The 25064-nt window shown below is 36.8% G+C and overlaps 1 protein-coding gene and 1 long non-coding RNA gene across 2 annotated transcripts; both read right to left on the bottom strand.

Annotated features, from left to right (window-relative positions):
• Nucleotides 1-916: 916 nt before the first annotated feature.
• Nucleotides 917-2614, bottom strand: LOC5571193 (probable cytochrome P450 6d5). The gene has a single exon (XM_001653459.3). The coding sequence runs from the start codon at nt 2531-2533 to the stop codon at nt 1007-1009; it is 1527 nt and encodes a 508-aa protein (XP_001653509.1). The 5' UTR covers nt 2534-2614; the 3' UTR covers nt 917-1006.
• Nucleotides 2615-9818: 7204 nt separating this feature from the next.
• Nucleotides 9819-11056, bottom strand: LOC110676009. Its single transcript, XR_002499994.1, has 2 exons — nt 10577-11056; nt 9819-10499 (listed from the first exon to the last, which is right to left on the bottom strand). It is a non-coding gene; the product is annotated as an uncharacterized LOC110676009 (long non-coding RNA).
• Nucleotides 11057-25064: the final 14008 nt, after the last annotated feature.

The raw sequence follows: 25064 nt of genomic DNA, 5'->3' as shown, positions 1-25064 counted from the left end.
TTAAGGATATACAAAGGGTTCATTCGCAAATTTCATAACGCCGAAAATGATCATTTTTGACACCCACCCACCCCCTTGTTATACTTTTTGAATGGATATTCTACAAATTTTGTATGAGCTGTAACGTTTTAAGGACATCCACCCTGAAGGGGGTAGCGTTATGAAAGTTGTGAACAGGTCCAAACATGTTTTCAATCAAATTGACAGACATCCATTTTAGTTTTCCTAGATTCAGAAATCAATTTTTAATATATGCGTGCTTAAAACCCAAGTAAAAATGGAGCAAATGTCAAAACAGCAAAACACAGTTTTCTGCTTCAAAATCACTAAATCAGAAAAAACAAAAACATACTGCTCCAAAATAAAGGAAATAAAACAGAGCAGCTCTGCGCGTTCTTATTTTTTCCATTTGGTGATTTTGAAGCAGAAAACTGCTTTTTCAGTTTTGACATTTGCTTCATTTTCACTTGGGGAAATTTTGAAAAGAAAATACAATTTACACCGTCTTTAGTCAAAGGCTGCACAGACTGAACAATCACGAACATTAGGCACGAACAACAAATCTCGATCAAACAATGTTAAAACTCAATTTAATCTTATAAGCGTTTTGAACAAACTTTAACAGCACAGAATTAGTTTTCAAACAGTGATAAAAGCTAGTGGTTTTGATTTCCCATATGCCAGCTAAGCTTTTTCAAACCATGAGCTAAAACACATTTTTAACTTGAAGTTATTAGAATCTGTATGAAATGAGCTGAAAATTTGACCAGATATTGTTTTCAGTATGAGAAATCAGATTACTACTTGACCGGAAGATTTCCCGAAATTCTTTTCGAATATGAACAGGTCTTGTGAAGATACATCGATGCCAAACCTCGAATTTTCATGAGCACAACTCTAGAGAACTAGACAACCGTTTGAGCTAAAAAGTTTATTCTTTGCACTTATCATTACCACTACTGCAATAAAAGTCCTTATTCTCATGATCAAAAATCTATACCACTCATCATCGCTTCTTAACAACTAGCTGAATTCCGTCTTGCGGTACCAAGAGTAAAGTGTTGGCCTTTAGCGGTAGTTCCATGTCCTTCACGTGCTCTTTTCCCAACGAGAACTCAAACTTAGCCAGCAATGTTACCAGCGCCACCTTCGCCTGCAGCATACCCAATCGCATTCCTATACACAGCCTTGGACCTCCTCCAAATGGGAAGTAAGCTTTGTTGGATTCATTCGACTGTTCGTCACTGGAGAACCGCTCCGGCTTGAACTCGGTTGGCTGCGTGAAGTGCTGCGGATCTCGATGCATCCCCAGTAGGGACACAACTACGGCTGTGCCTTTGTCTATAATGACGTCAGTCTCGGGAATTCGATAGGTTTTGGTGCATTCTCGGTTCAGGAACGATACTGGAGGATGTTTTCGTAACGTTTCTTCCATACAGCACTCGAGGTATTTCATATCGGCGAAGGCTTCGTAGGTCAAGGCACCTCCGTAGTTTGAAAGAACGCTATCGATTTCTTGATGAACTTTCACCTGGATCTCGGGATTACGAGCTAGTTCCCATACACAGAATGACATCAGCGTTGAAGACGTTTCGTACCCGGCAACAAAGAACACAAACACCTGAGCCGCTACTTGATTGATCGTTAGGTTTTTTACAGTGGCAGATGAATCCAAATTCCACTGCTGGTCGTTGATGGAAACACTTCCGGAATTTCGTAGCTGGAGCATCAACTGCATCATATCCTTTCGCTGAATTCCATTACGTTCCCGATGTTCAATGGTTTTGCTTACGAGGTTTATCATAAAATCCTCAACGTCTTTCGCAACTAAACTGAAACCAAGCAAGGCTTTTATTTTCGGGATAAAAAACGTGAGAGCCAACCGAAGTGAAGTTTTGAAATCTTGCTGAAATACCTTGATGCCCATTTGTCTGAACAGGTCGTGATCGTTGTTGATAGAATCGTTATCGATTCCATAAGCAACTGACGCAATGACATCGGTAGTGTAACGAGCGAATAGATCCTTCACCTCAATCGTATTATGCGTAGCGATTTCCTTCGCAAACTGCTTCTGTAGCACAGTCGCCTTATCTATCAGAATCGCTAACATTCCTTTCAGGCATCCTGAAGTAAACGTTGGAGTCAACTTAGCTCTCATATTTTTCCATTTCACACCTCCAAGCGAAAAGAGATTCCCACTCAGTGGATCCGTTTCTTCGTTAACGTGCAAACCTCGATCGTGAAAGTGCTCGAAATCCCGGCTGAGAATGTCCTTCACCATCTGTGGATCATTGACGAACAGAACCGGGCGCATCGATAAGTAGATTCCCACGTACGGCAGATGGCGGGTTCTGGCGTAGATATTGGCGTAGGTCATCGGTATGCCATGCTTCTGACGGAAAAACTCTCCAAAATCTCCGAAAGGGAACGATGGTCGGAGTTGAGGAACGCCACGACGCATCCAATACCGAAAGTGGTATACGATTTGTATGATCGCGAATAAAACGAAAATAGCGAAAGCTAAGAACAGCATCTTCCCATATGCTGATTGTGTGATCGTTCGAACTGAACTGAATGGGACTTGAAGGATGTAAAGTAAAATCACGTAAAGAAGTCAAACGATTGATAGCGGCTTTATATAGGTATTCGATGGGGATGAGTTATCTCTGCAACTATTTAAGGGTATATGATTCTCTGTGCAATGGACCTGCAGCAGTAATCTACATTGTACATTATTTTGGTTTTTGCTATGGCTACCCCACGTTGAAAGAAATGATAAGCGCGATGAATGTGGAGCAGAAAAAGTTGATAAAAACGTATGAAACATTAATTATAGATCAAATTCTACAGAAACATACAAACATCGTTTATTAATGCAGGATAGTACAGCCAACTAAGGGACGAATGACCCTCTGGTTAAAGTCCTCCTCATCAAACAACAACAACAACAACAGTACCGTAAAACGGGGTAACTTTGATAGTTTTTTCGAAGAAAACTTGAATATTTTTGCATGCTGTTTCAAAGATTTACAATTTATATTTTTAAAACAAGTACTGGCATCCTAGCTATCGATTACAGTCGATAAATTGCCAAAAGTTTTATTTTGAATGGATTTATAATTTTTTATATAATCGAAAGTTGGTTTTCTGTTTTGGGGTAACTTTGATAATCGAACAAAATTGAATAAATAACGAACATTTGTAGGGCATTGCATACCTCTAGGCATTTAACGTTATATGGAAATTTCTGACTTAGATTACAAAAATGGTCCCAGTTTGTGAATATGCTTTTCGCTAAGAGATTTGAGACCGTATTCAAGTTCTATGATAACTAGGCTATCAAAGATAAGTGGCCAACTATTCAAAACTACATCAAATAGTGATCGTAGAACAGATTATTTGTAAGCGTTTCGAAAATGCTGAAATTGTGTAAATTTTTTAAATTCGTATAAAAAGCCTAAAATGTTCTTGATCAAAATGAAAACCGCTCTTACATGAAGTGTCATTCTAATATTCTTTAGTTTTGCATTCGTTTTGCTTAACTGATTAACAGAAATTATGATATTTCTTTTAGTATGCGGTGGGTTACACACTATCAAAGTTACCCGCATTATCAAAGTTACCCCGTTTTACGGTACACCCAAACCAGGGCTGGTAGCAAACAGTGGCAGTCAAAAATAAGTGACTAAAAAGTGACTTTCAATGCTCGAAAAAGTGACTTGGAAACCAAACCGTAATCAGTTTTATTTCAATCCTTTTAAACTGTTTTTTTGTCATTTCATATTTCTATCCATACTCTAACTCTTCTACCTAATAAGGTCAATATTTTATGCAACTAGATCAAGATTACGGAAAATGTTATACATGGGCATTAATCAATATTTTAAATTAAAAATTATGATAGACGATCGAATATGATTGAAATACTGCTTAAAACTGCGTCCTTCAAACGCCGACTAAGGAAGAACAAATGGTTGGTATAGCTGTTAAAGTTTGATGATAAGGTTATTTCTATTTGTGGTAATAATAAAGAAATCATTCGTCATTTTATGCAAAATGCATTGGATAACATTGATATTTGGGCTCATAATAATGGATTTTCTTTTTCCGTGCCTAAAACCAAATTCATTTTATTTTCTCGCAAGCGTTCCCCTTCTAATACACAGCGTAACAAAAATGACATTTTTGCATGTCTCAAGGATCAAACCATGTGTCTCTAGTAGATTTGGGGCTGCTGAATCTGATGCCGTTCTCAGAAATGTTCCAGCACGTCACAATTTTTAGCTACAGGTCGCCAAAGTTGTATAAGACACTGGTTAATATGATGTTTACATAACAATTAAACAATGATTTATCAAACATTTTTGGGAACTGATCCACCAAGCATGCAAAATAGGACTTAACCTTTGGTTTAAATTGCACGGTTAAATTGAGATTAAATCGATTTTTTCAATATTCTTGCAGTCTCCATACAAAATTCTTCGTTTCTCCTATATGGCAAAATACAATACTTTTCTAAACCAACAAAAAATAACTTTTGAGCACTGGAAGTATTATGAACTTTGTTTATAAGTATTGTTATACACATGAAGTTTGAGTTCTGAGGCAAATTAAGCAAATAAATTGCCATACAAGCTGGCAAACTTGCATGCAAGTTGGCTGAATTAGTCAAATCTAGCATTTTCAACAGCTAATATCTCAAAAACTAGACGTGCTATGATATTTCTGAAAATGGCAATGGATTCAACAATCCTTAATTAAGTTAATAGCGGTATTTTGGTGCTTGAGACAAAACCGTGTTCCGCAGTTATATTCATTTGTATCTTCATAGTCACGAAATTGAACAAGTTGATGAGCATAAGTATTTAGGATTATGGTTCGATTCGAAATTATCGTGCAATAAACATATTCAATACATTCAAGTTGTTTGTGCAAAGAGAATAAATTTTCTAAGAACCATTGCAGGTACCTGGTGGGGTGCTCATCCTTCTGATTTAATTACACTTTATACAACCACTATTCGTTCTGTTTTGGAATATGGATGTTTTACTTTTGCAAGTTCGGTCCAATCCAAGTTTTGTAAACTTGAAAAAATTCAATATCGATCATCGATAAAATCTGTAGAAGTTTTAGCTGGAATTCATCCGTTTACATGAATTGAATTGTAAATTTATGATTCAATGCTTCAGTATAAACCATCTAATAGTTAATATACTGAAATGTTTACATGACATAAATCCTACTTGTAGAATTTAAGATTCTTTCAATTATTGTTGTTCTATAAATGTGGCACCAAATTCTAATCATTCTCTTCATTTTCATAGTTTTGGTATAGATGTTCATTCATTTCAACCTAATATTGATTTGTCATTGCATGAAGAATTAAAAAAAAATCAAATACTGAATATTCTCGTTTTGCTCCATTATTTTTTAAACGTAAATTTATAGGTCTTGATGCTAAACAGTTTTATTTTTCAGATGGATCATTGACCCAAGGATTTGCTGATTTTAAAGTGTATAATCATTTTTCAGCATATTTTTTCAAACTCCAATCACCTTGTTCAATTTTCGTAGCTGAATTAACAGCCTTATATTGTACGTGTTCTTTGATTAAACAATTTTTACCCAATATTTTTATCATATGTTCAGACAGCTTGAGTTGTTTGAATGCAATTAAATCTATCAATTTTAATTATAAAACTCATCATATAATTTTGAAACTTAAAGAAGACCTATTTTATCTACATACTCAGGGATACATTATTAAATTTGTTTGGGTTCATTCTCATTCCTGTTTGAACCGAATTTCTTAACAGCGGAACCACAAACACTGTAGTTTCAGGGCAACTATAACACAGAAAGTTGCTTGACTCCAGTTGAGCTCCCGAGTAAGAAATGGTTGGGAGTAAGTGATTGTTGGTCGGCGGATTCTATGGGAATGTAAGTCAACGGTCGCGAGTTTATCATTCCCTCGGCCTCGATGATAACTGTTTCCATCGTCTCGTCATCCGGCTTTCTAGTAGCATGGATAAACTAAAGAGTCTAAATTATAAAGAGACGAAATCTGATCATTTGGTAAATAAATTTGTTTGGCAACTTAGTTCTCCAACACGCGCAACACTGTCATTGTTCAATACTTCTCTTGACTTTTTCATAAACATACAAGCGGTGGTGATTCGGGATTAAATTTCGTTGTGGTTGAAGTTATTGAAAACTTTCAAAGACAAAAATGAAGTGCTTGGCAAAATTTTGCTCCAACAAAACTACTCCAGGATTCAAAAACATTGCTTTTTTTCGGTTCCCAGCGGATCCGAAACAAAGAGCAGCATGGGTGAAGTTTTGTGGTATCCCGTTAGATTTTCCTCTTGCGGATAGCAGCAGACTCTGCAGCGTAAGTATTTACATTAGTTTCACGAGAACTTCAATTACCAAAACATAATTTCAGTTCCACTTCGGCGAAGGCGACATTTATTTTGCTTCACCAAAAGGGAAGATTTTGAAAACAAGAGGAGCTCTACCGGTTTACCAGTTCGTGCCACAGATAGCTGAGTTTCCATCAATGCCACAAGATTGTTCAAAAAAAACATTGAGCGGAAACGCACAGGTGCAAACAGACTCAAAATCCCGGTCAATGATGATTAAACCTGCAAATGATTCGGAACTGCAGGGAAAAAATGTTCCAACACACAGGATGAAAAATGCCCCGCGATAAACTGTAATGATTCCGCGCAATCAGTTCCAGAACATTCAAAATCATTTGATGGAACGAAGGAATCTAATCCGGACTCTCAGTTTGATGCTAATACCGAAACGTCGTATTCCTTTGATGTATCGTCAAACGCGCCAGGCCTAGAGCGGCATTCTAATTTCGCTGAACACGATAGAGTGTGTGCAAGGACAAAGCAAATATATGAAATGTATGAGCTTAGGAATTAATTATTATTAATCTACAGTATTATCACTATTATTCTATTTTAGGCAAATCGAAATGCTTGAGAACAAGTGTAAACATCTGGAGCAGATTGTTAAATCTCAAGGAGACACTATTGAAGAGCAACAACAACGATCCAACTCTGCGTTGAAGGCATTGAATAATACGTTCAACGCTGACCAAGTAGATGTCTTATTATACGATAAAAAGCGGCCGAAAGAATGGAGCAGTGCCACAATAACCGAAAGCCTTAGAACGAAATTTGCCTGTGGTAAGAAAGGCTACGAATATGAGCGTCAGAAATATCCATTGCCTACGGAACGGACTCTTCAGAAAAGGATGGAAGATATCTCTTTCGAGCCTGGAATTTTGCAGGATGTGTTGGATCTACTTAAACTGAAGGTGAATACGATGGATGAAGCTGACTTGGACTGTGGTATTGTATTCGACGAAATGTCCATTGAGGAAGCACGATCATATTGCATCCCATCTGGTAAATTCTACGGAAACGTGACAACAGAGAAGCACACCGCATTGGCAAGTCACGCTTTAGTCTTTATGCTGGTAGGAATCAAGAGCAGATGGAAGCAGATCGTGGCCTTCCACTTTACGGGCAACAGCATATCAGAAAAAGTGCTGAAAGATATTCTGTGGAATTTGATTTTTAAAATAGAAGCCATAGGATGCAAAGTACATTTTGTTACTTCAGATTGTGCTCCAAGTAACAAAAAGTTTTGGAACGATATTGGATTGAGGTTTCACAAAACTGATGTTCTGAACAGCGCCCCTGTAACGCACCCCATCGATTCCACAAGAACGTTAGAGGTCATGCCTGATGCCGTTCACGTATTTAAATCTGCAGTTCAAGGTTGGGTCAACAATGAGGTCCTTTATTTGCCACCAGAAGTGGTGGCAGCCAATGGGTTGTGCTCAGCCGAAGTGAATATAAACCACTTGGCAGATCTCGTGCATTTCGAAAAACATAATCTACTGAAAGTCGCTTCCAAGCTTAAAACTGATGATGTGAACTTTCAAAGAAAGAATAAATATGATGCAATGAAAGTAATAAATTCAACAAAATTTGTGAATTCAAATGTGTCAGCTGCGCTTCGTTTTTACAGTCAGTTGACGAACCGTCCTGAAGTTTTGACTACTGCCTATTTCATAGATAGTATGTCAAAATGGTTCAAACTTCTAACAAATAGGACACTTGGTATGGCTCTTAGCAAATGTAAGTAATACTAATGCAATTTGAGGGGCTTAAACGCAAAGGGACGTAAGTGACATTTTGGTTGGGTTTGAATTAAGTATACTGAAAAGTTCTACTGTTTCCAAGCTTTCCAATGGTATTTTCAGTTGATTTTGATAGAACATGGGCATGCTTTTTTGCTCCTCATACAATTTTCATGGAATGAAAAATAGTTGATAAAATTCAAAGTCAATTTCTTTTAAACCAGGTTTTTGTCACTTAAACCCCTTTGCATCTAACCCCCTCTTTTGGATGTTTTTGCTTCAGTTGATAATTAGGCTTGATTTTTTTATAGATAATTACAAAACCTATCGCGAAACACTAAATTTCCTGGCTTTTTTCAAACGAATGATACATGCAGTAGAAGTAGGACATGACAGAAAATGGAAACCATGGCAGTCATCCATAATCCTAGCGACCAATTCAATTTTGAGATTGCAAGATTATTTCCTGAATGTTAGAGATTATAAATTTCTCTTAACATCTCGTTTTACTCAAGACTGTGTCGAAAGCCTCTTTTCTCAAATTAGAATCAGACAGAAGAGACCAACAGCGCAACAATTTCGAAATCTTTTAAAATCGATTTGTATTTCACAATATTTAACTCATGTTTCTGGTGCGTCTTATGATCAAGACGACAGAGAATGGTTGATCGACTTCCCTACAAATGTTCATCATCTGGCGCAACAGAAACAGTATGAAAAGGAAAATGTTCCACCTAGTACATTGGGTGGCTTGTCGCCGATTCTTCCTACAAAACCACCTGAAATTAAATTGAATGAATCAGAACAGAACGTATTGTATCATATTACAGGATCAATTATTCAAAAAGTTTGTAAAAGGGGGTCTGTTTGTAATATGTGTGTTAAAACATGCATTTCAAGTCAACCATTTTTATCGAATTTTACCAAATTTACAATACTTAAGGATTTCACAGGCAATGCACTAGTGTATGCTAGCAAAGAAACGTTCAATTTTTTCGTTAGCCTCGAAGTTATGTTCAGAACTCATGTGAAAACAGCTAATACTAATGTAGGTAATCAGTTTGAAAAGATTGTATCCTTATTAAGTTCAATTGAAGCATTTCACTTTATAAATTGCCACAGCATCAAAGATAAACTTATCAGGAAATTTACTTTGTTCAGATTGAAAACGTTAGAACCTAAGAAAACTCGCAAAAGAAAATTTGATAGCAAATCAATGGCTTTGTAACATGCTTATAAATGGAAACGAATAATGAAACTAGGTGAAAATGTTGATAGTTGCAATAAAAACGTGTAACGCTTAACCTGTTTTGAAGTTTTATTGATTTTCAATTTTCCTTACAAAAACATAGTACAGATGTGTATTTGGCTCCTGGCTGCTATCCACTTGATTTTCATGTACCGTCAAACGGGATGACTTGCAATATTTTCCAACTCCAATCAACCAACCCCAAGCATTTGTTAAAATAATGTTAATTATAATTAGTTATAGAAACATCATGCAGAGTATTACTTTTGTAAATTAAATCTACATCATGCTTTCAAGTCACGATTTTGAGCCTCATCAAGTGTCAGTTTTAATGACATTTACATGAGTAGTGTTTGATATGTACAAATAATTACAATAACAGCTTTAATTGTGTCCACTACTAGATTTTGGCCACAGCAGGACCATTTTATGTTAAATTTTCTATAATTTTGCGATAATTGTATTTTACGGTGAATATGATGGTAATTTATGGTATATGATGGTAAATGATCATGTGTTGCAAGCCACCCCGTTTGACGGTACACAAACTGTAATCCTATGACATATAAAGTACGTCGATTAAGATAAGAATCTAAAGATTTATCAATTGTTACGTGGACACTGATCAGCATGTTCCTTTTATGTTTCTACCCAAAGGTGCCCCTGCCGCACCCTTTCGATACTATTTAGGAAGTGCCTTTACTCAACAGCGGTTGTGCTTTCAACCAACCCCAGCAGCACCAGGTTCACACTATGTTCAACAAGCGTGCTTTTTCGAGGTTCGTGTACTGCGACCGATCTTGGTTTAAGACACTTCCCAACCAGTATCGAAGGGATGGATACTATTGGGCAAGAACATGCTGACCAAGTGTCCATGTAATCATGATTATTGCTAAAAATCCGATTCAGCAGTGGTTTCAGCGGGTGTGTTCGATGAATGCATACACTTTCAAGAGCGCAATTTGTCAATGCAATTCATTAGCAATCGATGGCTGTTTGTATGCAGTTCCTGATTTCACATCCTGGTTATTCTCCTATTTATCGTTGAACGTCCCATTGAAATTATGTTGCACGAACGGAACACAGCTGTAGAGAGAAAATAAAAACAACACTTGAACTCGTGATTTTTTGTGATTCGAAAAGGCTTAAAAATGTTCACTCACGAATTTCATCGATGGTTATAGTCCTGGAATGTATCCACATAAGCCAGCTGTCCAGTTTCCTTAATTCAATCGTAGATCCATAGATTTTTGATCTTATAGAGCAGGGATTCCTCCTTTCAATCATCCACTGTTTATACCGCAGGCTATCAATAACAATATTGGCAGCATTTTTATCCTCATTTTTAGAACAGAATCCGGTCGTTTACAATTGCAAAATGTTGATGGAGATGCAGATGGATAATAGACACCAAACTTTTTCTAATTTGTTCACAATATCATTGACGCACAACGATCGTACTAGCCCTACCATCTAAGAAGCAAATATTATTATTTCGAACACAATACTTTTTCACTTTGTTTTTCTCGAAGTTATGATTGACAGGTCTCTCGTTCGATTGGAATGACACTGACAGATAATTTGGAATTCCAATTGGAACATTTCGTCTCTTTATAATTTAGACTCTTTAGGATAAACGATCTTTACTGAGCGGACCATTCGCTCCCAATGTGATATAGAAGAGGTGAGGAGAAAGTCTGTGTGTGATTGTATTAGTGCAGTGGAAATTCAAAATATTGAGGGGAAGATGGGTGACGTCATACAGTTCCAATGGAATGAAAAGAATGATTACAAAACGTTCCATTTGGTGGGACAAGCTAAGGTTAGACCAAAAAAAAAACAGCAGCTAACACCTAGACGTAAAAGTCATAGGGGAAGACGTAGTAAGACCGCCCGCCTAAGCAATTTAATTCATATGTCAAAATCAAGAATTAATAAATCCTTTTTCGATGTAGCATGTCGTTTTTTGAAACCTTAGGCATGATAAAAAAATATCACAGGTGTTGTATTTGTAAAACAATATTTATTTCTTGACGCTTGAAAAAGTGATGTCATATCACGATTATTTTTAGCGACGGGGTAAAACCGCCCACCCACGGGGTAAAAGCGACCACCACAATTTTCGTTCAAAATTTTGCAAAAAAAATATCAGTTCCCTGTGGTTCTAAAAAGTATAATGTTCAATGAATTTTACATTAATTAACGGGTATATTGAATCATTTTTAGGGTTAATTAATTGAAATAATTTATATATATACTTATTTTCACCTTGAGACATCCATATTTTGGAAAAATATGCGGATTTTTTTGTATTTATAACAGAATTGATTTAAGTTTACTTGAACAGTAATGTTAAACGTAGTTACAACTTTTAAAATGGTTTAGACATTTTTTGTTATAAATTAGGGGTGGCGGTCTTACCCCATCAATAGTGGTCGGTTTTACCCCGCTTGCGCAATTTTCACAACTATGGTCTCATTTCAAAGCTAAATATTTACAATTCAAATTTCACTTCACCGAAGCATATTTCACATTTCTGTTGATGCATGGACGGGTAATTTGATATGATTTTACAAAAAAATTCCTTCCGAAATGCCTAGGTGAGCATCTGTCAAATTTAGATCAAATTCAATATCGACGAGCAGAAACTTTGTTTTTGATATTTGTTAGGAAAAATTTAACATAAATATCATCCTAAATGGTTCGGAATGTCAAAAATCTTGTGTTTATGGAAAGTGCTTGGTGAACTTTTAAGAAAATCGCCATTTTTATGCCAAACTGAAGGCAGAGTTGCTTGCTGTCACTATCAGCGCTTGAAATTTGCTGATTTGTACAGGCCGACTGCGATACAATTCGAATCTTTCCATATCACATCAACATCATGCTGTCTACTCCATCACCAGTGCATTGATGGCGATAGACTATGGATACCACTGATGGGTCAAGTTCAGCCTTAAATTAAGCAATTAAAATAGCAATTTATCGGTACGATATTCTTGATAGTGCTGCAGACGGATTAAAACTGTGTGTTGGTCACTGAAAAACATTAATAGCGTGGGTAATTACCACGTGATCACTCATTCTGCAGTGATTGTGATCTAGAGTGCGATGTCGCATCACCGCTCTTGGTTGTCAGATCAAAGTGATATTGATAGTTTTAGTCCATCAGCCATCAGTTGATATGACTGATATTGTGCAACTCTGACTGAAGGTGGTCCGTCTTACCACGGCGGGCGCTCTTACCCCGTCTTCCCTACAAGTATATTCTAGGAATATGTTTGTTGGCAATAAATTTGCCGTTTTAAAATACTTTTTTTTTCATTTTCCCAATCAAATTAAATAAGCACTACAGCTCTACAATCACGAATGCATCATCTAACGCAAAGTGCTAGCGAAATTCATGCACATTCATTATTTGCAAGTATTATGCGGCTCAGCGTACGTCTCAGCACTTAAAGGTTTCACTTATAGTTTCATCTCATGCACTGTAAAATTCCATCCTAAAATAAAACAAAAGTTAAAACTAAATTACATGAATTACCTCGAGTGCCATCTTCCCGTGCCGATTTTTTTTCGTGTTATTGTTTGACTAACAACACACAACACAACCTTGGTAACGAAAGGGTGACTAGCAACACAGCCCTAGAAACTTTCAATAACGAACTGTATGACGTCACACATAGTCATAATGCAATGGGTTGCTAAGTGAAAAAGTAAGAGGTTGTTTCCCAGATACAACCGCCAAATTGACGCTGGATAACGTTAGCTTCTTCTATTTCCTGTCTTGAGACCAGGGTTGGGAAAAAATCTGAAATTCATTCTACAGTAGTCAAACAAAGCCAATCACAGTCAGCGAAGCCAGTGAAACTCACGCCCATCGCTGCTGTAGGCAAAAAGCCTTGAAAATTGCAAAACACCCGTTGCTAAGGGCAACCCAAAATTACTGTAGAAAAATGTTCTATTTCCCGCTGCATTTCCCGCATTTAGAGCCTTCAATGACACTACTGATTTAGAGAAATTCATGTACCCAATATAGGCTACTTGATGAGATTCACGATTTTAAACTACTGTAGTGAGAGAGCCACGTGATTTTCGCGAAATTCAAGCCTACTACTATTACCATTCCCAGGACTGCTTGAGACCGTCACGTACTCATGAAAGATTTCTACTGATAAAAACCTCAATTTCCATACTATTTGTTGCATGTCAATTCTGACCTATTATGGACGATTAAATTAAAATGCCATCGATAATTTTGTGCTTCCTAGTTTCCGTATCCATCCTTGTTTTCGTTGGTTTGCTCACTCCGACGGCAATTATCAAGGTTTCTGGACGCGTTCTTCACGAATTCGATGGGCTAACAGGATGCCCATGGCCATGATGAACGATTTCACGGAACCCGCAGCTTTTAGCTTGGGAATAAACAGCAGCAGGCTGACTGACGAAAGTGTATAAAATATCGCTCAATGATATCTGTGCCCATCTAGTCGTGGGTTCGTGGGGCTTTCCTTAGCCGAGTGGTTAGAATCCGTGGATACAAAGCAAAGTCATGCTGAAGGTGTCTGGGTTCGATTCCCGGTCGGTCCAGGATCTTTTCGTAATGGAAACTTTCTTGACTTCCCTGGGCATAGAGTATCACTGTACTTAGCCACACGGCATACGAATGCGAAAAATGGCAATTTAGGCAAAGAAAGCTCTCAGTTAATAACTTTGGAAGTGCTCTTCGAACACTACGCTAAAAAGCAGGCTCTGTCCCAGTGAGGACGTCATGCCAAGAAAAAGAAGAAGTGTTCGATCCTTGTTTCACCAGTACTGGTCCAAAGTAGTCGAGGCCCAAATAGGGCAAGGGATCGGGATAATTTTCGACCCTGTGCTAATTGTCGAACCATTGATAGAACAAACGTGATTTAAAGTACTATTTAAAATTTTGAAACCTTCATAAATCATTGGAATGTGTCATTGCTGTTATACATGTAATGATGTAATAAAAATTGCATGTATATAACGTTATTTTGATGTTAAATTCATTCATCTGATTTTCAGCTGTCTGAATCAGCCCTGTTTTCTTGCAATGATGAAAAATTGTCACATATGCAAAAGACTCAAATCAGTATGAAAACTTATCAAAGAAATACCTGTTCAATGAAGGTTGACAACAATAGACCAAATTTAAGCATATTGTATTGAATTATATTCCTTCATAAGCAAAAATACATATAATTATACGTTTAAAATTGCTCGAAAATTGAAACACCATGTTTCAATTTTCGACCGGTCGAAAAAGCATGCCATGATTTCAACAAACGATTTGTTTCAGTTTTCGACCCACCATCAGAAGTAAATATTCGTGCATCACGGTGGTGCTTATTCTGTGAAGTTAAATCGCTTGTTTCAACGGTTTCCATAAAAATGGTGAGAAATATACTGATCTTGCTTTAATTCCATCAAAATTATATGACTTATTACAGCGTCCAGAAAACTAAAGATAAGTCTACGCAGAAACCGACATCCATGATGTCAATAAAGAAGGAATTCCGAAATCAACTATATATTCGAGATTGGAGAAATCGCAGCCCTTCTTTCGTCCAGGACCGGCCACAATACTAACAATGGAAGAGGAGACAGAACTCGAAGAGTGGATACTCAACAGTCAGCGACGGGTATGGCCAGTTGCACGTGACTCTGTTTCAGAGTCTGTTAAAGGGTTTCTTTATCTTGTTGAAAGGTCTAACAATTTTAAAAAACAATCGGCCAGGTAAAACCAATGTAAATTGTCTTAGTTTCATAATAATTTCAATGTTAACTCTATATATACAGGCCGCACATGGATGCGTTTATTCTTGAAAAGACACCCAAACATCACAATTTGAACTCCTGAATTCGTCACGAAGGGTTTCTCAGTCGGACATAAAACAGTGGTTTGCCAAAATTGAGGTTAATTCGAATGCGGATTCAAAGTCAGTTTTGGCACTACGTGGAAGCCGTAACGTATACGGTATCGAAAGAGGATCCAGCAAACTAACATCACGACTATGTAGCAAAACAGCTGACAAAATCCAAGCCAAAGACTAAGAAGCAGACAAAATCGAATGCCAATTAGCCGAAGAGCAAGTTTTGTGTTATCTTTTTTTTTAATTACACAATGATCAAATGAATTATATGCTCTAAATAAAATGGTTTTGTGTTTGTTTTTTTTTTCAACGAAAAATTGATTTATTGATACAAAAATCAAGTAATGTCCACGTCAGCTCTCCTTGGCCAAAAATGTCTTGATCTTCCCATGTTCGTTTTTCAGAATAAAAATGTACTCAAATAGAAACAAAAAACATGATTTCTATTCCCTTTAGTGAGACAAGCACAAACTTTATATAAATACCATAAATTAGTGTTTTCCTCATACAATACAACGAATATACTGCTGCAATATGCTGCAGGTCGAAAATTAGCACAAGTATGGGTCGAAAACTGAAACAATGGGTCGAAATATAGCACAAAAAGATAAAGCCATTTATCCCGAAAAATACAAAAAATATAATGAAATATCACCTGAAAGAAGCTATACATGAACAAACAATATGTGTTTTTATTCAATTGTCAAATTTAAATATTAATAAAGGCATTTTTGTAGGTTTCATAGGAGTTTTCATCACATTTGCTGGTTTCATGGGTCGAAATATAGTGCTTTGACCCTATGTAAAGGGACGAACAAATGGTGCTGGTGTATTCGGGACAGTTTTCGATACACGACACCACATGCAGGATTTCTCTACCTTAGACACTAATGCACGCATTTTTGGAATTTGAAAACGTTGTCGCATTTCATTAAGGCGAAGTAGGCCGTCATCGAAATTTATACGCGTCGTTGATGATTGTTGCAAATTCACCTCACGATTTTGAATCAAAGAAAATAAGTTGGTTTTGCACTGGCACAGCTCAAAAAGTATCAGCATACTCTATGCATGTTAGCGCGTACAGTGATACTTTTTCAAGTCAATATAAACTATCAAGACTGAGTTTTATCACTTTGAAATGCAAGCTGAAAAGTCATCATTGTTGCTAAAACGAATGACGGACTACTTAGCCTTAATGACCGTTTCTCGATTGGCGTGTTGATAACGGCGATGGAACCAATCTGTTAACAGCCACGTAATAGAGGATTGTTGAGGAAGTATTGCGGGAAACTTTGCTTCGTACGGCAGGTATGGAGCAAGATCAAGTCGGCCCCTCATACGAAGTACTCCAAACTTATCCAGGAAGGGGCAAAGCTTATAAATTTTACTTGATTTCGATACGGTTTTGTAAGATTCTTTGCCAACTCCACTTCATCGAAGTAGTATTCTTGTTGCGCTATCTTCCATAAATTTTTCTCGGCTACTATCAATTCAGCTTGAGTAAGGATTCCCGATTTTAGCGGAATTCCTTGCCGTTTCCATTTTATATTATCGACGAAGCGATGGACGTATCCTAATGTTCGTTGAAGGCGTCCCCAACAACTGTTTTTGTAGTTGGGGCCACGTATCCTCTGGTTAACGTAAGAATTCCGGACCACGAAACCAAACACTAGTTTCATTAAGATCGGGTCCCGATCCTTACTTCGTGGCAAGGTCTGCTACGTTCGATTTAGTAGGAATCCACCGCCATTCAACTGCTTCCGTAGTAGACAAGATTTCCGCTACACGAAAGCAGCACTTTCTTGCTCTTTTCGTTTATGGGTACTGGATCTACTGGAGAAAAATCCAGTGAACCGTAGATCTACACACACTTCGTTGTTTCCACTTTTGGTGAATTGGGACAAAATTGTCCTTACTCCAAGTGATCTCACAGTTGCTTGTCACTTTCCTTACAGGACATTTACCACACAATTCCCTTCACGGGAAGAGTGGACGTCTGGCTATTCGGAATAAAGTATATCAAACAATATAGTATGTTACACTGATGGCTCCCTTCTTGAAGGTAGAGCTGGTGCAGGAGTATATTCTCCTGAGCTAAGGCTGATTTGATGCTGTTCCATCGGTTGGTTGTCATCGTGGATCGCTTGGCTGATGATAGTAGAAACAGATTGTTGTAGTTGTTTGAGAGGGATTTTAACCCGAAGGTCATTCGTCCCTAATCGTAGGAGTAGAAACAGAGCTGTGTTGCTGTTGGTTTTGCTCATCTTTTTTCTCGTCCGATGATGTTTTGGGTTTATCGTTTTTTGTGTAGGTAACGAGCGAGGGTTGATTGTCGATAGTGATATAAGGCGGCACCTGTATCTCCATTCGCATTCGCACCAATCTAACTCCGTTTGGCATTCCGGCAAAATAATTCCTTCACACTTCATTGCTAATGGAGATGACTTTGCCGTACTTTTGCAAGTAGTTAGATATAGTTGTATTCGACATCTGTGGTGATAGATCGTGGATCCTGATGGTGGTTGTTGGGCCATCCACGTATATTGGGATGTAGTACCTCACTTCGTTATACCCGATTGAGTATTTCAGATGATGTTGTTTCGCTAGGCGAAGGGGCAAGCCTGCATTGTGCATTTCGATGTTTTGTAGAGTGTGGAGTTGGATGCTCCTAACATCGACCATATCGAGTTTAACGATATCCCTGAGGAACTCCTCCACCTGATTCGTTGAGGGACGTTTCGGTAAAACACTGAAGTCCACTACAAGAGTATTCTTCCGATAAGAAGAAACCTTGAATTTCGTTACAGCTTTAGCGAAATGTTTGAGACACGAGTGGGTACGTCTGTCGCAACTGTCAACTGGTTAGTCCAGTGGTTAAAGAAATGCGCATCAAGGAATTGATTCGTAATTTTACATCCGATTTGCGGAGGAACTCGTTTTGTCATCGAAGGAAGACAGAGGAAGTGAGATGATTCCAGCTGAGTTTGCTTAATCAGTTTTCCTGCTTTAGGAAAACAATTTGAGTTGAAATGATAACTATAACAGACAGATTACTCAACTGGAATAATGCGTTTTGAAGTTTTTAGATGTCTTACGCCGTATGTCATACCGTTTCCAAAACCATTCACGTTTTGAGATTATTTGTTATACAATCAAATTATCGTCAATTTTCTTGTTTCATACCATTATTTGATCTGAGAACAATCACAGGACTGTTCATTTTATAAAGTGGACACTTTCTGCATGCTGTATCTTTTTAATTTATTAATTTTCAATTTTCAATTGGTTTTCTGCACATCGTTCGAGTGGTATTGTACAATGTTGTGATAATAAAAAATCTCCAAAATAATTAAATTTAACACGAATATGGAACAACGATTGGAATTGTCGATTTTTGGAGGTTATCATAATCAATGATTATTAGAAATTGGCTAGAAAACTCGACAATTTATATTTTTTATTTTCAAATAGGCTTGTTTTTTGAAAGCATCAGCAATCAGAATCCTGATGGAAAAAATCAAGATAATTTTGGAACAACAATTTTGCAGATATAATAAAATCAATTTCCCCTATATTTTTTTAGAGAAAACTATTTTAAATTTGAAGGGAACTGATATGAATATATTTTTTTGGTTAAAAGTACGTCCTGATGGAAGTCCTAATATAGTTTAAACATGAAAAATAACTTACGCCTTCATAGAGTTACTTATTTAGTCCCCACGTCACATTTAAAACACAATAGAAACACAATTGCTTTATTCTTAGAAGACCTTTCAAAGTACATTGACAATCATCAAAATTGGCAACACTGCTGTAATAAAATCGACTTCATTTTCCACATATTATTTTCATAATATGTTATTCTGAGATTACCAATTGAAATATTCGGAGAAAACCATTTACAATTAGCTGTAGATCGATAAATATGCGTACACGATTTTAAAAGTATGTGACTTTTAAGTAAAACTACCATAAAGAGTAAAATTTATACTTAAGACTGTGGTTTTAACGCACGATTTTGCTCTCGTTTGTACAAATATATTTTCTTTAGTAAATCAAACTAGTTTTGAACACGCTTTCTTACTTTTCTCTTTTGCGTTGAGTGAAAGGATGGTGTATCAGCAAATTTGGCCATAAATGGGTAAATTACTAAATCTACCTAATGTCAGAGAATGGTGGTAAATAAGTGTTTTTTTAAGCTATTTCTTTAGTAGAATAGTGAAGGATACAAAAATATAATTTGTTCATAAATTTTAGGATTTTTGTTTTGCGAAAAATAATGTTAAACTTTGACGAACAGCTTTCCTTAGGAGTTTATGGAAAAACTATTTAGCTCTTCAACCAAATCCATTTTCTAAGATCTCATATTTTCATAGCATTGTAGAATAAAAGTTGAACGATGCACAGAAAACCGATTACGATTTTATCAATAAATAAAAAAGATATAGCAAAAACAAAGTGTCCACTTTATAAAATGAACAGTCCTTACTAGTTTGCGTTGGCTGTTAGCAACAGTGTTCCTCCCACAACAAGTAGCGGAAAACGAAGAAAAACAAAGCTTTGAATGCTACCGGGCTTAATGGCTGTGATTGACGAAGGTTCAACAGTGGAAACTCTCTATAACGAATAATTTCCCAGCAGCTTTTCAAAGGAACTGCCTCTTGCGATGTCACTATAGAGCCTTCGGACTTTATTGTACAGGGAATGAGCCCACCATAAATTCATGATAATTCAAACTTCGCACATTATGACTGCAATGCAGCCGATGGTTATAATTCATCCATTAGCTAAATGAAACAGCTGTAAAGATTTTCTATTTAAACCACCACCGTGGGAAAGCGAGTTACCTGGGCAGTTCAATTTCGGAGTTGTTTGCACTAGCGAACAAACAAATAATGTCGTTTGAAGCCATCAACGAAGCCGGTGGACGTTTGATAGTCCACCAATTGACGGATGTTTTTTTCATCATAAAATAAATGATGTTTAAACACTTGAGGTCTTTGAAAGTTTTTTTCTGGCCTTTCCGGTATCTCGCATACTAGTATGCGCAACAAAATGCAGACTTCGTCCTTTGGAGGAGAGGCCTGTGTTATCTGAGAACAACAATTTTTGAAATCCCTGAGATAACACAGGTGAGTTAAATGTGGAAATATTGTACAATATTGGCCTGAGTACACCAGCTATTACAGCAAGTGTTTCAGACTTGGAGTCCTGATAATTAAGCTGAAGTGTACGATTTGACAGATAATTTTGGATTATTCTTACAATGTATGTTGGAAAGTTGAAGTTTTTTAATTTTACAATCAAGCCTTCATGAAAAACACTGTCGAATGCGTTTTCTATGTCTAGAAGAGCAAGACCAGTAGAATAGCCTTCAGATTTTTTGAAACTAATCAAATTTGGTACAAGTAAAAGTTAATGAGTAGTCGTACGTCCATGGCGGAATCCAAACTGTTGGCAAAAAGTGATTTTTATTGATGTTGCAAAAAATGGCTTATTGCGAGTCATTTTCCGTAAATCAGTTTTACGCTAATGAACTTGCAGCAGAGTGGTTAGAGCCCACGGCTACAAAGCAAAGCCATGCTGAAGGTGTCTGGGTTCGATTCCCGGTCGGTCCAGGATCTTTTCGTAATGGAAATTTCCTTGATTCCCTGGGCATACAGTATCATCGTACCTGCCACCCGATATACGAATGCGAAAATGGCAAGTTTGGCAAAGAAAGCTCTCAGTTAATAACTGTGGAAGTGCTCATAAGAACACTAAGCTGAGAAGCAGGCTCTGGCAAATAGGCAACTATGAAGCTACATTTACCAAGCTGTGCTTCAATAGAAACATCCAAAATTAAAAAAAAAAAAATGGTTCCAAAAGACGAAAAAAGTTAACGCATATAAAAAATGACAGCCCCTCTATCATGTGTAACGCATACCCTTACTCACACGTGTGAAAAAACGATAATTATTCCCATACCTTTGAGTACATCACGGGGGGTGCGAAACCCTTTGTTTCAGTCATTCATAAGTAATGAGCAGACAAGGCGCGACCCTAAATAAATCTAATTGCTTTCGGTCCGACTCGTACCAGGAGAATCGTCTCAAGATTTATTAGGTCAGAGTACAACTCCGTATTGGTTCTGTTTGACTGGTGATGATGCCATGCGTCTTGGAAAAATCAACAAACCGTCCTCCAGATCCAGATTCGAATGACAATTGAGTCAGTCACTTGTGGGAATGAAAGAATTCATTACGGTTCGGCTAAGAATTTTGAATTAGTTGAGTCCCGGATATAGTCCAAGGTTCAATTCTATCATACTTGCGTTCGTTAACTTACTATTCTCGAGAGTTTGATCTAGATTGGTGGAGAAAAAATGATGGAAGAACAAATAATTTCGCGAGTCCGCCTTTGTCTTTTAAATCAGAAAATATTTCGTGGAATATACCTATGTTAGCATTGGCAAAACTTATGTCCTCACAAAGATCAAGTCGATAATCGTATCGAATTTGCATGTATCCACCTAATTAGAGCTCCTATTTGTGCACATCACTTCAGATATAAACTGCAGTACCCAGCCAACAAATGTGTTCACATAACAGAAATCCAACTTAACAAAGTGAATGCTTAAATGGAAATAAAAGATTGTTTAAAATGCATAGAATCCCTCTATTCGTACTAATATGGAGGCCATATACGTACATCAAAAAAAAATCAATGTGGTAAATACAACTTAAGATGCATTCGTTTGGTGCTCTCTATAATTTCGTATGTAATATTGTTTTGCATTTTATATAACTTTGCTTTAACAAACAAACAAAAAATTAAAAAGATAAAATGAGTACCGTAATCCGGGGTAACATTGATCATTTTTCTGAATGTTTCTTCAATATTTCGTTTGAAAATGCAAATGTTGCAGGTTTTATATTTTTAAAACAAGTACTGCCACCCATAGCTCGAGACTATATACTGTATTTTGTTTATTGAAGATTTAAGCATGTTAAAAAAAATGTTTTAGGCGATTTTTTGAATTAGTTGATATGGGGTAATATTGATCACCTATATAAACAACGTTCGGTAATACTGAAAATGTCGTTACTCACTTAAATCATGGCCCCTGAAGCCGAATATGAAGACCAAACGCTTACAAGTCATTCACTTTTTGAGTTATTTTAAAATTAAAAACACCTCGAACCACAGAATACGCCTAAAGGTAGGCAATTTCCTAAGGGAATTTTACAGTAATAATTCAGTAATTCAGTAATGTTGCCTAATTGAGCATACTTATAAGAGTTTTGACAACGGAATCGTTTTCGGCGATGTCATTTTTAGTAAGAACCACATTTTGCTTGCTTATATCGTTTGCAGAACTTATGTGAGACATGAATCTTCGGTAGTGGCATCCTTAAAAATTAAAATCATTATTTCGAAAAGTTGACAAATTCACGCATAAGGTTAACGCAATTTTCACAAAAATGTTAACTTTTATTAGCTTATGAATATAGGAAAGAGAAGCACTATTCATGATTTGAAAATGTTTCATCAATAAATGATAATATAAACTTTTGATGAGGTGAGTCATTCCGATCAATGTTACCCCGCTGATCAATGATACCCCGGATTACGGTAGGTGTTAGCCCCCATGCAATAATCTTCAGATCGCTAATCATATATGCTACCACTGTGCCGTTCAGTCACTGTTGAATGGCTCAGATATTTGGCAAATATAAATCCAACAAAATAGCTTAACTGCACGTGGTACTTCTACCTCATCTATATTGCCACCCATGTTAAAGATAATTTGTCGTTGGTACATTTTGTAAATACATTAGTTAGCTTAAATGCAAAACACTTCTGGAACACAATAAACTTTATTGAATAAAGTTATCGCTAATACTTAAAAAAAAATGTTAAATTGGAAATGCACGAATTTTCTATTTGCACAAACATGATAGCATCCATTCAATTTAGACAATTCATCATGGTCAATACAATTCCAAACAACTTGATTTAGCGTTTATAATAACCAACGTGCATGACTGTGTGTTGCAGTTTATATGACTTCATTTTTACAAACATTGCAAAGTGAAAAATCGTGAGTCGAGCCGCAAATTTCTGTCCATCAGATTGCAAAGTAATATGAAGAGTGTTCTTATTAGATATTAAAACGCTGGAGGATCTTTTTCTGTGTTATTTAATATATTCACCAAAGAAAGGTAGGCAACCTAGTATGCAGCTGTAATAGCAGTATTAGACTGGGAAACAAATACGGTTCGATTTGTGACTTCAGTTGCTCCTCCAGTACATCCAACTCGAAGTGAAGTAATTATTAAAGCAGCTAAACAGAAATGCTTATACCAAGTGATTTCATTGTGTTTCTGTAAGATTTTCATGTTTCAACATCCAGTAATCAATTTATTCATGAACAGGTGTCTCATTTACGGTCTGTGTCTGGTTTTGAGATGCATCCGACGATGTGTAATCTCCCCCTGTATGATTTTATATTTTCATGAGATAAACTCATATCTAATATCACATTAATGATTACATTAGAATCAAATCAAGTAAAGGAGAAATCGTAAGGGAATGACAATATGAAGTTACATATTTTGTCAAATGAAATTTCAATTGGACAAGATGCAAATTCTAATCAGATCAAATTACTGGCTCCATAAACAATTTCAATCAATTACATTTTGCATCATATCCAATTCCAACTTAAACTTCACATTTGTACAATTTCATATTAACTTTCTTATATAATCTCTGGTTTGCTGGGTATTAGCCAAAGGTGACCTCTCTTGTAACAAGACGCTGAAAAGTAAAACTTATTTATATTTTGACCCTGGCAACTGCATTCGATGCGACACAGTCACTTTAGCTGTTGATTATTACACCATTTAGGGGCTCAGATGCCATTGATGGTAAACGCGCAGCTATTCAGTAAGATCAAGCTGAGGATCGTGGATTCGAATTCCCACCGGTCAAGGATCTTTTCAGGTTAGAAATTTTCTTGATCTCCCAGGACATAGGGTATCTTCCTATCTGCTACACGTTACATATGTTTAAAATTGACTATTGACAAAGAAAGTACTCAGTTAATAACTGTGGAAGTGCTCATAACAACACTAAGCTGAGAAGCAGGCCCCGCCCCAGTTGGGACGTAACGCGCCAGAAAGAAGATTGCACCACCACCAATTCTCAAGCTGCCGTTAGTTTGATACTGACTTCATCGCCAGTCTCCAAGATGCAACGTTGAAGTACCTATTTGTCAAATTAGGCAAATTTCAAAGAATGGCTTTTTGCACCTCACCGTCCGCAGTTAGAGATTAGATTCCATTGTTTAGCATATGGAGCACAGATTCATCGGTTGGACCGAGATGTTTGCCGATTGTCCAGCCTGGTTTAATTAGAATTTGTTTGCAGCGAGCGAATGTAGAGAATTTATCATCCAAATCATCATTGTTTGGACTGAAAAGGTGTGAAGTGATGTTGCAAGTGTGGTGGTCAAACCAAATCGTTTGATGATTTATGAGATTTGCGTAACAAGTCAACAAGTGCGGTTTAAGTTGAGTAGAATGATATCTTTCTGAAAAGATCCTGGACTGACCAAGAATCGCACTCATTCACTTTTTATCACATTTTTTAACCTGTTGCCAACCGAACGCTTATGAATTCAGTAATTAATGCGGAACTATGAAGTAAAGATTTATAGACAAGCGATAACATGTTTCAAACATCATTTAACTTCCAGCATTGTTCCCCAATATTC

This window comes from Aedes aegypti, chromosome 2 (assembly GCF_002204515.2).
Source record: "Aedes aegypti strain LVP_AGWG chromosome 2, AaegL5.0 Primary Assembly, whole genome shotgun sequence".
Lineage (NCBI taxonomy): Eukaryota > Metazoa > Arthropoda > Insecta > Diptera > Culicidae > Aedes > Aedes aegypti.
Note: the sequence above shows the minus strand (reverse complement) of the source record. Positions and strands in the feature narration are given on the sequence as shown.

Coding starts and splice junctions, on each gene's coding strand:
- LOC5571193 (XM_001653459.3), bottom strand. CDS start 2,533: ATGCTGTTCTTAGCTTTCGCTATTTTCGTTTTATTCGCGATCATACAA.